General features: G+C 40.8%; 6 protein-coding genes across 7 annotated transcripts; 5 read left to right on the top strand and 1 right to left on the bottom strand.

The window, feature by feature from the left end:
- The first annotated feature begins 54 nt into the window (after nt 1-54).
- LOC137579296 (uncharacterized) lies at nt 55-1,422 on the top strand. The gene has a single exon (XM_068293017.1). It carries the CDS (start codon nt 59-61, stop codon nt 1,277-1,279), a length of 1,221 nt encoding a protein of 406 aa, XP_068149118.1. The 5' UTR covers nt 55-58; the 3' UTR covers nt 1,280-1,422.
- Nucleotides 1,423-1,560: 138 nt separating this feature from the next.
- On the top strand, nt 1,561-5,191 carry Cln7 (CLN7/MFS domain-containing 8). The gene is given in 7 exon segments (XM_068293016.1): nt 1,561-1,715; nt 3,008-3,427; nt 3,494-4,000; nt 4,080-4,231; nt 4,301-4,817; nt 4,819-4,907; nt 4,972-5,191. Coding segments are annotated over 6 exon segments (1,605 nt in total). The 5' UTR covers nt 1,561-1,715; nt 3,008-3,232; the 3' UTR covers nt 5,117-5,191.
- Nucleotides 5,192-5,261: 70 nt separating this feature from the next.
- On the bottom strand, nt 5,262-8,200 carry lark (RNA-binding protein lark). 2 transcript variants are annotated; one of them, XM_068293020.1, is made up of 4 exons: nt 8,042-8,200; nt 6,592-7,697; nt 6,095-6,318; nt 5,262-6,017 (listed from the first exon to the last, which is right to left on the bottom strand). In XM_068293020.1, exons 2-4 carry the CDS (start codon nt 7,309-7,311, stop codon nt 5,900-5,902), a joined length of 1,062 nt encoding a protein of 353 aa, XP_068149121.1. In that variant the 5' UTR covers nt 7,312-7,697; nt 8,042-8,200; the 3' UTR covers nt 5,262-5,899. The 2 variants fall into 2 exon arrangements, with proteins under 2 accessions (XP_068149121.1, XP_068149122.1); XM_068293021.1 differs by having other exon boundaries at nt 6,592-7,840; nt 8,042-8,184.
- A 221-nt stretch (nt 8,201-8,421) lies between these two features.
- Nucleotides 8,422-11,563, top strand: eco (Establishment of cohesion). Its single transcript, XM_068292535.1, has 2 exons — nt 8,422-11,058; nt 11,135-11,563. Exons 1-2 carry the CDS (start codon nt 8,543-8,545, stop codon nt 11,337-11,339), a joined length of 2,721 nt encoding a protein of 906 aa, XP_068148636.1. The 5' UTR covers nt 8,422-8,542; the 3' UTR covers nt 11,340-11,563.
- Nucleotides 11,564-11,685: 122 nt separating this feature from the next.
- Nucleotides 11,686-12,771, top strand: wrm1 (wurmchen 1). Its single transcript, XM_068292536.1, has 3 exons — nt 11,686-11,846; nt 12,015-12,395; nt 12,460-12,771. The coding sequence occupies exons 2-3, from the start codon at nt 12,102-12,104 to the stop codon at nt 12,652-12,654; spliced, it is 489 nt and encodes a 162-aa protein (XP_068148637.1). The 5' UTR covers nt 11,686-11,846; nt 12,015-12,101; the 3' UTR covers nt 12,655-12,771.
- wrm2 (wurmchen 2) lies at nt 12,669-13,309 on the top strand. The gene has a single exon (XM_068292537.1). The coding sequence runs from the start codon at nt 12,669-12,671 to the stop codon at nt 12,840-12,842; it is 174 nt and encodes a 57-aa protein (XP_068148638.1). The 3' UTR covers nt 12,843-13,309.
- Nucleotides 13,310-14,532: the final 1,223 nt, after the last annotated feature.

The following is a 14,532-nucleotide window of genomic DNA, read 5'->3' as shown; positions in this document are numbered from 1 at the left end:
TATGTATGTTCTATAATTTCGACCAAGTCAGCAGTATAAAACCCTAAAGTCTGGCCAAATGCTTCAGTCAGAGAACAGCAGGTGCATAGCCAGCAAGATGCCGGCATCTAAATCGAGGGAACATAATCTATTTGCTTATACTGTAACATTATTCGTAGTATGGCTGAGTATGATGAACGGATTTACTGCTGAAACTACCTCCGTATCCCCGCAGTCGTTGTCCTCGTCGAGTAGCCGGAACTCTAATCCCGTGGTGGAGCCGGACCAAAAACATGAGCGGAATTGTAAGGCGTTATGTGAACATTGCGGCTGCTTGGGCTTCTATTGTGGCGAGGAGTGTCTATGTGAATGTAATAATGATAATTCCGATACGGAATGCATCAAGACAATGCAAACGAATGCTCGCACTTTGAATACTCCATTTGAAATACTGATCCAAGGACCGAGCAGTAATCGGTTTGTACGCAATGCCCAGCAATTTGATCAGAAAAAAACCATGGAGGCTCGCTTCAAGTCCCCAAGGAATCGCCGCTCCACCATTACCATATACAAGCCACTAAAAGGCTTGGCCCTAATGGCCAATGCTGTGGATATACCTTCGGCCAAGAAATCGGATGCTGTACGTCATAAACGTTCGGTGGATCATTTGGAATGGTTTAATGACTTTGCCAACACATTGGTGCGTCCTTCGCCGCTAGGAACAAGGGCGCAGAGGCAATTGCAGGCCAAACCTGCCGCCGTGGAGCCCGTTTTACCTTTGACCCGTCGTGAACCATGGTTTTTGGAGAAGAATCCGCCCACTCTAACACGTCCCGCACCATTAAAGTCCAAATCCCGCAAATCGAAGAAGGCTTCGCGTAGAATTACCAAAGTGTCCTCCATTGAGGATGATTCGCCACCTCAAAAGACGCCGGAACGTGAGATTCGTCCCCTGCGTGATGCCCTAGAGGTTGTGGAGCGTATTCCCCGTGTCCTCCAGGATACTGTTAGTCATTTGGCCTCCGATAACAATGCTGGCGATGTCTTCAGTTTAAATATTATGAACGATGTTTATCCTTCCAAGGCCACGTCGAGAAAGGAGTCTCCCAAAAAGTCTCGCCGGCCTGGTCGATGGGATATTTCGTTTGAACCGGGCCGAACCAAAGCTCCATTGGTGTCTGCTCCAGCAGCAACATCAGCACCACCTGCACCTCTGTTACCCCAAAGAGGCATTTTGAACTTGCCTTGGCTGCGTCAGCGTCGCCTGAGACGTCTCCAGCAGCAGCGCCAAAACAATTAGACGGAAGACGGTGGCAGTATTTTTTTTTTTTTTTGCATTTTAATTTGTTGTATATTTTTAAGATTTTTAATGAGGTCAATTACATTTTGTTTACATATAAAGTGCATAACACTCGATTCGAATTTGTTGCACCAATGCAAAAACTGATGTATTTAATTTATTTAAACATTCCATTTTAACATGGCGACAAGATCAAGGATCAAACAAACGTGCAACGAAAATATTTAAAATTTACAAAAATCATAAGTCAAATTCGCTTCAATTACATGAGCCAACAGATCAGGTATGAAACTTGACTTCGCTTCGCTTTTGCGATCAATTATGTTGTGTTAACAGAAGCTGTTAAGTACGCGGGTCTTTTGTTGTTGAATTTTTTCTCGCGTTAACAGGTAGTTTAATACGCTGCTGCTGGTGCTCTTATTATCATTTAGAACAGGTAGTTTAATGCAACAATAAAAAGAAATCGACAAATTTATAAGAAATACGCATTCGAAACAGTAAGCTAACATAGAGATGCCAGGCCAACAAATAAGCAAAACGAAAGACTTCAATTCAAAAAGAAATCATACATAAAGTACTAGATACAATTTGTAAATAAGATTTGTTGTTTATTTTGTTTTTGTTTATGTGTGTTCGATTGTCTATTGTGTGGTAGCAGCGATCGACAAAAAATGTATATTGGTGTCAAGCACATACATATGTACATATACATATGTATATGTGTGTGTATATATTTGAGAAACAATGCAAAATTAAAGCAAATAGGAAAAAGTTAATTAAAATAAAACAAAAACAAAAGACCAGAAGATACATATGTGTGTATACTACGTACATATGTATGTATATACATACATACTATGAGTAGCCTTGGTCAACGGTCAACTTGTTGCTGCTACATTGTATACAAATATCGTAAGCTAGTGCGTTCTCTTTTTCTATGTGCGTGCGTGTGTATACATGTGTGTAGATACAATTGTGCTACTCACACACATGCATATAACGTCTTTGCATTTTAAAATTAAAGATCTTTACCATTTCCCTTGCATTTTGAATAATAATTGTATAAAGTTTGAAAAAGTCATGCTTGATATGACATAAAAAGCGACTGAAATTCCAATCTTTACAACACTTTGATATACACTTGATTTTATTAAATACTGATAAAACGCAACAACAACAACAACACCCTCTTTCTCTCTCTTCTTATCCCACTGCTGTTAGTTTCCACAAGTTATCAACTAACGGCAGATACAGGCGAGGGTGGTTTGTACACTGGTCGACATTCCTATTGCACTTTTGAAATGTAAATTACATACTCTCCGACAGACTGTTACTAACTAACAATGGCTTGCTTATCTACATGGACGTAGTAAGACTGCGATTAGGGGGGAATAAGCGATAAGCGAGGCATTTGGGAACACAGCTGAGCGATTAGCTCGCTATCATCAACAACCTTGAGGTAGATTGTCTTTACCTAGACGATATTAACTAATTTAACTTGCTTCTTCTTCCCTTTGGTTTTAATGATTACTTTTAAATCAAATTTAATCAAACGTTTGCTTGCGCTAACTACAAAGTCTTCTCAAAGTTGGGTTCAGTTATAGTAAGCCTGATGATAAATTCAAATTGACCAAAAACAAAATTTACATATGTACATACATATGTATATATGTATGTACGTACATATACAGACAACAAATACACACACAACGTGATGTTTACTTGCAGCATGTTGCAACGTGGGAGGTGTTGCTGATGAAGATGCTGGAGGAGGAGCACACCAAAGAACAAAAACAACAAGAAGACATTGACATCGACCCACACACATACACACACACACAAGCACATACAAACTGAATTTTATATGCGTGTAAGTAAGTAGATAGCCATCCCCGCCGCCCTTCCCCAACCATCTATTAAGAGGCAAAAAAGACAAAGAATAAACGGACAGATATGGCGCAATTGTGGGAGAAATTGCGCAGCCGTTTGGAAACCAAGAGACTGCCCGAAGATGTCGACGATGGTTTAGAGACACTGGAGCAATACCATTTAAGATGGCGCTCCGTTCGTATTATATATTTCACCATGTTCCTTATGGCCTTGGGATTTAGTATAATACTTACTGGACTATGGCCGTATCTTAATAAGGTAAGTTAGGATTCCCCTTCCCTTTATGTAACTGCCACTTCATCTCACGTTGTGTCTCTCTTTTAGTTAGATCCCACAGCGGGAAAAGAGTTTATGGGTCTAATTGTGGCCGCCAATCCATTGGGTCAAATGATATTTAGTCCCATATTTGGCTGGTGGGGCAATAAATTGGGCACAATACGTCTGCCATTGCTTATATCGTTGGCCCTGTTCACTTTGGCCAGTGGCATATACTCATCATTGGAGCTACGTCCTGACAATGTGAAATATTGGATGTGGGCCTCACGCTTTCTAATTGGTGTCAGCTCAGCGAATATTGCTCTCTGCCGTTCATACCTATCGGCTGCCACACGTCTGACTGAGAGAACACATGCCGTGTCCATGGTGTCGTTGGCCCAAGTGTTGGGTTTCATTATTGGGCCCGGTCTACAGGCAGCTGTCACTCCTCTTGGACCCGATGGACACGTCTGGCTTTGGGGTGCCATGCATTTCAATATGTACACGGCTGGCGGTTGGATCAATGTGCTGATGAGCTTGTGCAATTTTATAATGTTTCTGCCAGGCATCTTTGAGGTGATGACTCCCTATCTATCTCAGATATTTCCAGCCCATAAAGGATGTGTACGAATTATGATCTTAAAACATTTTGCAGGAGCACAAAATTGCTGCCCGCGAAGTTATGGTCATGCAGGGTGGCACATCCGAAAAGGAGACCTGGAAGGGGATTAAACCCAATTATTTATCAGCCTGGACATTGATTGTGGCCTTTTTTGTATTGGTTTTCAATTTTGTCCTACTGGAAACGTAAGTTCTCTATATTGGCATATAGGTTGTATTTTGTTTCTTAAATTGATTGTCTTTTTGTGGGGACAGATTGGGAACGTCATTGACCATGGATATGTTTGCCTGGTCCAATGAGGAGGCTCTTTGGTATATGGGCTTAATGATGACCACCGCGGCAATTGTTTCACTTGTGACATTTGTGATGATTGAACCACTATGTAAAATATTTGAGGAACGTTATGTCCTCATTTGGGGTGGCTTCTCGTTAATGTTTTTGGGACGTGCCGTCTTTATACCCTGGGGTCCGGATCCACCGAAATTGGCGCTAACCTATAATGCAAGTGCTGCAGCCAATTTGACAGAAAATGATCCCAGATTTTTGGGTTGTCCACAGGAGATACAGGAATGGTGTAGCCAGCTACCAGCATTGACTTTAACGCAATTTATAATTGGCTTTGCTTTGACATCGGTGGGTTATCCCATTGGTGTGACATTAATACAAACGATATTCTCCAAAGTCTTGGGACCCAGGCCACAAGGCGTTTGGATGGGCTGGATGACTGGTTCCGGTTGCTTTTCACGTTTCATGGGTCCCGTATTTATGGGCTTTTTTCTATACCAGATTGGGCACATATTGGACATTTGGCGTGACATCCGTGATGATGCTTGTATCAATGATATGGTTACTCTGCAGCAAGTAAGATTAAGTTCAGAAAAGCTCTTTTATATGGTATTAACGAATCCTTTTCTCTTCGTTTTAGTCGCCTGCTAATCCCTGCATCATTTGATAAGCCAAGTCCTGTAGAGCTGCAGGAACTAAATAAGGATGGCTCACAACTGCTTATACCATCAACCAAAGGTACACAGGGCATAATCATTGTGCCCACCAGCAGCAGCAGCTCATAGCATTAGATTCAATTTCATTTCCCTTATGTACTTACACATAAACTGCCTTAAAAAAACGTTGTGACGAGACTTTAATATAGACTTTAGTTTTTACTCTATATACATAGATAAACTATACACACATATCTATAAAGAAAAACTCATATTTTCTTATTCTTCAGTTATTTACGAATTATTACATTTTATTGGTATCCACAAAATAGTGTAGTATAGTAGTGGTTGTGTGGGGTGTGTATTCCTTTCCTTCTCCACCAACCAAAAAATTAGTTAAGGTCTTAGCCCGTATAAAATCGGAATACGCGGTTCAGTCAAAACAATGATAAAAAAAAAAAAAAAAAGTGTACGGTGTCAGTTTTTTTTTGTTTGTGTGTGTGTGTGTGTGTGTGTGTGTGTGTGTGTGTGTATGTATGTATGTGTGTCTGTTTGGCTAGACGATATTACTAAGGTGAGAGCCAGAAATGTGAAAAAGTTTTTATAAAAGGCAACATGCTCAGTTGCTCAGTTGATCGTTGTCATTACAATTTGAAGAAGGAATCAAAGTTGATGACGACGTCGACGATATTGCACCTTCTGCTGACGGCCAACAAAGGAACCAATAATAGGTCGATAAATCAATTTGCTTTCCTTCTATCGAAAATTGTACAATTGTTGTTGTTGTTGTTGTTATTGCTGTTACTATGAATGCTGCTGTTATTGCTGTTGTGTAAAGTGAATTGTTGTTGTTGTCACTTCTTTTGCTGTTGTTGTTGTTGCTCATCTGCTGCCATAATAGTAAACTTCATCTCAGTAGGGCGCATAACGACGCCCAGGCGGTGATGGACCGCGCATTCCACGTGATGAAATCATACGATCATCAAAGGAATCACGACTGAAATCCTCATAACCATGTGGTGTAGGTGAACTATAAGCAAAAACAGGGGAGACAGAGATCATTATAATTATTATTCCATCAAAATGATAAAAGGCATTCGATCTTACCCATAACGACTCATCCCATTGCTGCGCGGCGGCGGTGGTGACCGACGACTGAACATGGTGTCATAGCTACTTCGCGAGACACTGCACGACCGCAGAGTCGGGGGCAATGGCATTGGTTCTCGTCTAATTGGCGGCGGCGGAAAATCGCGCATGCGTGCGCTTGTATAGCGACGCTCATAGAGATCGCGATCTTCGAATGATCTTCGATCATAGTAATCATAGTCCTAAAGCAGAGCAAAAAAATATGGTAAACATATTAGGCAAGTCACACACATCTGAAGCAATCGATGGCGAGATGGGATAGATCAAAAGATATTTTTTAGGATTATGAGGAGGATTAAGTAAAATAAAGGGTTTTGTTTTTAAGGGGAAAATTTTCGTTCATATATATATATATATATACATAATTATATATATATATATTTGTATGTATATGTAGTAAGGTAGGTAAGGTGTATATATATATCATTAAGGAGTTTTTTTGTTCGGAAATTTACCCTAAAGCCATCCATAATGCGATCACGCAAAAACGGCGGCGGCGGCGGTGGCGGCGGAAACGGATCCCGACCGTACATGCGATCTCTGTAGCCTGGACCGAGAGGTGATGGCGGTTCACCACCACCACGTCCACCTCCTCCGCCTCCAGCACTGCCACCATATAAGCGCGGACATTCTTTCGACCAATGACCGGAACGTCCGCATCGATAACATTGCTCCGGATCACCCATACCCGGTTTGGGCCGCACTCGACTAGTTGATACTTGTACCTTCAAGGGTTGGCCATCAACAACGCGACCGTTCAAATCCTTAATTGCATCTTGAACATCACCGACACAATCCAAATGAACGAAACCATAGTTTCGAACAATATCGCATTCCACTACCGTTCCGTACTTTTGGAACAATTCACGCACCTCCGGCGCACGCGTTTTATCGGTTAAATTTCCCACGAAGATTTTCGTTGTGGGCGTATTTGGGGCGCGTCGACTTTTGGCTGCCTCCACTTTGATTTCATTATCGTTCAACACGTAACCGTTCAAATTTTGTATGGCATCCCGACCCTGCTGCTCTGTCTCCATATGAACGAAGCCATAATTTTTCACCACATCGCATTCGACAACTGTACCGTATTTGTCAAAGAGCGCACGTAGCTCAGTTGCCTGAGTTTTCTCATCGACATTACCGATGAACAATTTAAATGTTCCGGCTCCGGGCATCGTGGATGATGCAGTTGTTGTTGGCGTTGTTGTTGCTGAGCTTGAGCTTGTGGTTGTTGATGTTGCAGCTGATGCAGTTGTTGCTGATGTTGTTGTTGATGATGATGTTGTTGCAGCGGCAGCGTTAGCGGCGGCGGCGTCAACGTTTTCCGCTGCTTTGTCTTCCACGGTTCTTTAGTTACTTGACAATTGGTGGGGAGAGAGATGTGTATGTTGAGATTCGGGGCGGGCGGAAGATATGCGGCTTACGCGGCGGCGGCGGCAACGATGACGGGTGACGGTGGCAATGACGTTGACGGGTGCCGGTTCTACGTTGACGTCACGTGAGTTTTTGCTCGCGACGACGACAAAAAGGACAGTGTCAGAGCGCGGAGACAAGGCGCGACCTCAGAGGATGAAGAAAAAGAAAGCAAATTGGTATTTTTGTTTTCAAATAACGCCGATGTTCCTACTCCTTTTTGAATATTTTTCTTTTATCACTGGATTCTTTTATTCCTACACCTAATTCCGATGGCGTGGCTAAAAAGTCCTGGGACAAAACAGGCGTAAATGAATCCTTGGACAAAACAAAAGCATATGTACACATGCACACACTTATATAATACATACACACACACACCCACACACAAAATACAAGATGGCGTTTTGCAGTTTCACTTCGGATGCGGCGTCGACTTCAGATTGTGGAATTTTTTTCACTTTCGAATATGCTTTTCCAGTAAAAACTTACCTGGTTTTTTCCAGTTTGTAATTTCTATTATTTTAATCGCACTCTTTGTTAATCAATCTGACAACAAAATTGATTTGTTTTCTCCTTTGTACAGATACTCCGAGAAAATGTTCGAGGGTGGCAGCACTGTTGACACAAAATTGATTTGTTTTCCCCTTTGTATAGATACTCGGAGAAAAGGGTGGCAGCACTGTTTGTAAACAGTGTTGCCGGACTGAACTCCCCCATTTTTATTATTATTGCTTATATACCGGCAACACTACCTGTACCACTATTTTTAATGCTGCTAAAATAGGGGGTATTTTAACGGTATAGAGGTGGGAGTATCGATAATTGGCGCAATTATCGAAATAACTATTTATCAACAAGGTAATCGATCGTGGTCACATCTCTAGGCACCGATCGCTTGATTTGCACCAAAAAAAGCGGGCTCTCTCAAACATATTTTTTTTTAGTTTAATTGCGACTTAAAAACTATTTTTTGCAATTGAAATAGCCATTATGGATACCCCCAAGGGGAGTGGGCGATCAGCATGGATTGCCACGCCCCATTTGTCAGAACGCAAGCGACAGTTGTTTCGTAGCCGCAGTGATAAACTTAACAATATTGAAGATGATGACGATGTGGAAGATTCCTTGTTGGGCTTATCGCCATTAAAGCCACACCGCAGAGATATGAGAAAGGTGAATAAAAATCTCTTTATAGGTGAAGAGCAGTTAGCCGAGGGTCGGAGATTACGCAGTAGTTCGAGCAGTTCACCAGAGACCAACAAGGAGAACAAAAAGAAATCACATGGCAAAGGAAATGCTGCATTGGCTGGGGGTGGAGGAGAGGCAGCTGAACAGCTGCCACATTTGTTTACCAAAACAATGCGTCTTAATAGCCAAAGTGCCAGCAGTAGTCCACGTACCCCAAAGAGTTCGAAACGTGAAAGTGGAGTTGCAGCTAATGAGGATAAAGTCGAGGCACAACAGATGTGTAATTCCTCATTCTCCTCGCCGAACTCATCGGATTATGCAAATCAGCTTAAAGCTATGGTTAACTGTGATTCATCAACAATCTCTCCAGAATCGCCCTACGGTTATCCAAGTGCGTCGCCACGCAGAGTTCTTAAGAGGGAACATAAATCAACACCATTGCCATTGGATACTTCAAAGAAATTAGTTGAAATGAAAGCAGAATCTGGAACATCGTGCAGCGTGATCTCGCCAACATCATCGAATGGTTCACCACAGAGTAAAATGCGTAAAACAAATCTGGAGCAAAGCATACCGACAATGGCCTTCTATTCGAAAACAAACGCACCAAGTTCAAGACGAAATATCGTTATGCGATCAGGTGGTGGTGGAAACCTAAGAAAACGTACAGCGAGAAGCAAAACGTCACCGACCTCATCTCGTCTCCGTTTGGGTATCAATCGAGGCGTTAGTCACAATATTCGTAAGCCGAGCGCTCTACAAGCCCGTCGTCTGCCGCCAATCCAATTGGATAATATTCTCAATTCGCTACGCAATGAGAAACTTAAGGAAATCATCAACCAAAAGCGAGAGGAACGGGCCAAAATTGAAGAGGTCTATCAGATATTACGATCAGCAAAGGATCCCATTAAAATGGCCAAGCCATTGAGTGTAATGAAAGACGATGCCAACAATAATATGACAAACACAGACTTTTCTGATCTGAGTGAAGATGAGCAGCAGCAGCTACAAGAAAATGATGATGATGACTTTGCCATGATCGAGTTGGAACCGATTATACCTATAATAAGGCATCAGCCAACATCAATTCCAAGTGAACCATCAGGCGATCAAGTTGGCAAACGTAAATTTTTCAAATCCGGACGTAAGAGTCAAACTCATATGGAAGTCCGAATCACCGATCATATAAGAGCCAGTGTGAATCATGGTAAAATCGAATTGATCCGTAAACGTCCAAAGACGCCGCGTAGATTGCGTGTCAAGTCATCAACCATATTCTCCGCGGAGCAGGCTACTGTGGATGCAATTTTGAAGAATTTGGATGATTCAGTTCTTGATGACATTGTCGAAGCATCCCCCTCCGAAGAGCCGCCCATCATTAGATCAGCATCGGTCCCATTGCCAGATACAATAAGCAATGCTGAGTCCGAAGAGCTTAACGAAAATCTCAATTGTAATTTTCAAGCAATGGTCGATCCTTTTGCCTCATTCCGTCAACGTTTGCCTTACAATACTCAGGATCAGGAATTAATTGAGCAACAGCAAATTCTTTTGGAGTTTCTTATAAGCAATAATATTTGTACTGAAGAAAATTTCACAATATTCATTGCCGAGCCGGATACTCATAAAATTGAAGCCAATAAAATTGTCGACGAGCTTTATACGATTATAAATGCCGAAGAAGCTCCGAAGGAAGCTGAAGTTCCCGTACCAGAAACTGTCACTCCGGTGGTTCCCTCGGAAAAACTCTTTCCCATCTTTAACCAACGTTTACAGCCATTGGTGCAAAGATCACAACGTCACAAGGCGCCTTCTGCTTCTGATGCTGCTGTTGTCTCTAGACAACGATTGCTATCATCTGCTGCCATTGGGTCCAATCAATATCAAATTGATGCTGGCCAAAAACAATTCGGCGCCCGTCAATGTCAACAATGCGGCTTGGTCTATACCGTCCATGAGCCCGAAGAGGAGCAATTGCATCGCGAATATCATAATTCGGTGCATATTCTACGTTTCAAGGGTTGGATCGATGAGGATATTATTGCTGCATGTCCGGAATGGTCTAGTGATGGTCGCATAATACGTTTAAATGAACGTGCCCCAGTTGCTCGACTGCAGAGACTGCAGGATCTTCTGAAAGTTGTCGACAAAGAATTGGGCTATGCCTCAATCATTATGCCCAAGATATTTGTGGCGTTCTTTGCTGTACAAAAACAGCAAATTGTGGGCCTTTGCCTGGTGCAACCCCTCAGTCAGGCCCATCGATTCATACAAATCGATGGCATTGACTATTGTAGCGAGGAAGTCTTTGAGGCTAGGTAAGATTAGCCCCCCTCCCTCCCTTAATCAAAACAAATAATTTATTTATTCTACATATGTTTATGTATTTTCCAGTTGTGGCATTTCCCGTATTTGGGTTTCGCCGTTGCAAAGACGTCAGGGCATTGCCCGTAAACTAATGCGAGCCGTGCAATGCCACACGATATTGGGCCAGGAGATTCCAGCGAATCGCATTGCCTTTGGATCACCAACTGATGATGGAAGGGCATTGGCTCGTTATATTACCCAGAATGATAACTTTTTAACCTTTGATCAGTGATTACCATAAATGGACAGCGAGAAAAGGCAGTTAGATAAATGGATAGAGTGGGTATATATGTATGTATTTAATTTAGTTTCTCCGACTATTGAATAGTTGGCTAAAAGAAAGAATATTTTTTGTTTTGCTTCGAAACCTGTCTTAGATTTTAAGATATGAATTATGAGTTTTAAGTTTAAATTGTGTTCAATTATTGAAGGAGAATATATATATTTGATTTGAAATTGTGTTCGTTCCAATCAGAATGTAACGCCCCTATTACTGTAAAATACTGGCTTAACATCGATGCATTTCAGTTGGCGGCATAAGCGCTTCGATAACTTACTCATCCCATCACTATCAAGCATCGAGTACATTTGAGCTAGGCTTTGGGCGTTGTTTTCATTTCACTTTGCAGGTGTATATTAAACAGTAATTGTTTGGGTTAAGCTAGAATTAAACAAACAATTAAAAAGAAGCTGAATGAAACCAATTGGAATTGACAAGACAACAGATTGCAGGCAAATGGTAAGTTTCGCTTTTCTACAAATCTAAGCTCTTCGGGGCGTTATTGTTTGTTTAGTGCGCCACGCCCAAAACGTGACAAAAATTACACTTTTGGTGGCTTGCTGCGTCAGCGTTTTTATTTATTTTTTGGAATTGATATTAATTAATAAATTTAATTAAATGTTGCAGTTAGTGGCCATTCCTTAAAGGAAACGCATACGCTGGCATCCATTCTCACAATCTCTCATAAAGGGAACACACTGATTCCGGAGGATTATGTCCACCATCGAAGAGGAGCGTAAGGCATACGAGAAGAATCCATATTTCACTGGTCACATATACGGCAATTTCTCGCCGTTTTATGTGACAATTGCCATTTGCACAGTTGTTTTGGGCACAATTATTATATTGAACATTATTTTGGGTTGCTGTTCCAAGCATCGCAAATACTGGCAGGACAGACATACAGGCAATCGTTGGCTTGTCTCCATTTGGTCAGCCACACCGCATAAGCAGCCGCCGCTCGATTTTACAGAATTAAAAGACGCTTCCTATTTCCAGAAGTTTCATGTGAGTTTCATTTCAAAGCGAGCGTTGTGGAAATTGTATTAATTCACAAATTTTGTTGCTGCAGCCCACAACCCATCAGCAAGTGTTTCCCACTATCGAAAACGAGAACGAACTTGTGATTGGCATTGACGAGTTGGAGCCCGTGCATTCTTCTTCGCATCACCATCAACGCCCGCCCCGCCCAGAAGGTCGAACTCTGCAACAACAGCGTCAGCGTGGGGAATACGTAGAGTTGCAGAAACGCGAAAGCGACATTTAACAATAAAAACAAAAATGGCCCTATATTTTCTATATCCCGCTGTGGCAGCTCTGGCCCTATTCATTGTCGGTGTCATTATCATAATGCTGCGCTATGGTCCACGTTTGTGTGGCCTGCGACATCATGCTCTGCCCGACAATCATGATTTGCGGGAAAAAACCTATGAGCATGAGATAAGCTACGCATAATTCATTATTTTCATATCTATCTACTACCAGTAACGTGTCTCTCTTTCCTAACCACTTTAAATGCTAAACCCTTTACTAACAATTCAATATTGCACTTTAAATGGCAGTACAAATATTTCCATTATCATTACATTCCTATTGACCAAAATGTGCCTTTAAATAATGTAACTCATGCCGTCCAATCTGATGTGTCTCGTATTAGTTTAGTAAGTAACGCTGCATTTAAAGCACTTTATGCATATATATACATATTTGATCTATGCATTGATCTAATTGTCGCAGTCCGAATATCAAAATTCTAAACTATCTATACAAACTCCATACATTTGTATTTTGCCTTATACATATAGACATTTATATATACATATATACAATATACTATTCACACAACTTTGCCCACATAAACGAAAACTTTTTTGAAACACAATTATATCTTTAATAAAAAAACCTTTTTTCTTTTTATTAGACTCGCTCAATGCTTTCTATTTGGCACATAAGTATCAACTTATTCAATTTCTCTTCGGAAGTCATCATAGTGGATAGGTGTGGTCCAGAGCAAAATTCGTTAGTTGACATCAACCTAAAATTGATAGTTTTTAAAAGTTCCTTGACAAATAGTTTGTTAGTTTTCCATTCATTCTCTTCTTCACGCTTCTCCTCATCTCTTATTTTCTCACTAGGATTATCCTCTAAAGTTCTTTTATCATCTATTAAACCATTTATTGTACAATAATTCTCAATGACATCAAAACGCACTAGTTCAGACAAGTCTGAAGTAACTTCTTTAATGAATTTAAGAAATACTTCAAAACTTAGGTTGAAAAGGTTCGGTTCGTTGATGTAAACTAAGGGATCTGTGAGAATAGTCTATAGGGAAATAAGTTATTTTCAAATCTCTCTTTCGATACAGTAGGGAATTCCATCAATTAATTACTTACTATTAAAATTGTTGATTCCAAATCAGTATTTTCAATCCTATTAGCGATTTTATATAATTCGATGATAGATTCGGGTGACAAGCCCTTGGCTACCATGTCACACATGGCCTTACAACACCTGTCGATCATAAATGAAACCATATACTTATGGCTTAAATGGAGTAAAGACTTTATCGTTTCAAAGTCCAATTGTTCTATGGCAGGTCCATCTGCTTCACAATATAGGTAATCAATAAATTTTTCAAATGCATCGGCAGGAGCATCAATAATGGGAATAGGTTTGTTATTATTTGCCTCTTTAAAGTCTCCCAAGAACATGACCTCGAATACTGGCGAGGCGCTAAAGATTACAGAAAATTAGACGCATTTGTACATATGCATGTATACATACTGTATTTGGAATTGACACTTTTCTGAACTTACCATATTAAAATACATTTGTGACATTTAATTACAATTTTCTTGTCATCAGTATCCGTCAATTCAAAGCTACAATCCGAGAGGAGTCCGGATTTTCGTAAGTAGTTCATGCGTTTGAATTGTTTATTATTTTGCCAGGGTTGTTGGGGATTCATTTTGGCTTATAATAAGTTTTATATGAGTGCCCAATAATTTCCACACGCAAGAACTATTTTCAAGTTTAGAGTGACACTTTTAATGTGGGAAATACAAAACTTTGCACGGTGGAGGTGGAACAACTATCGATGTTATATTCGATTTCATTTGTTTCAGAACGACTATCGACTTCTTTT

This window comes from Drosophila tropicalis, unplaced genomic scaffold (assembly GCF_018151085.1).
Source record: "Drosophila tropicalis isolate 14030-0801.00 unplaced genomic scaffold, ASM1815108v1 contig_694, whole genome shotgun sequence".
NCBI classification, from domain to species: Eukaryota; Metazoa; Arthropoda; class Insecta; order Diptera; family Drosophilidae; genus Drosophila; species Drosophila tropicalis.
This window is presented reverse-complemented; position numbering and strand designations above follow the sequence as displayed.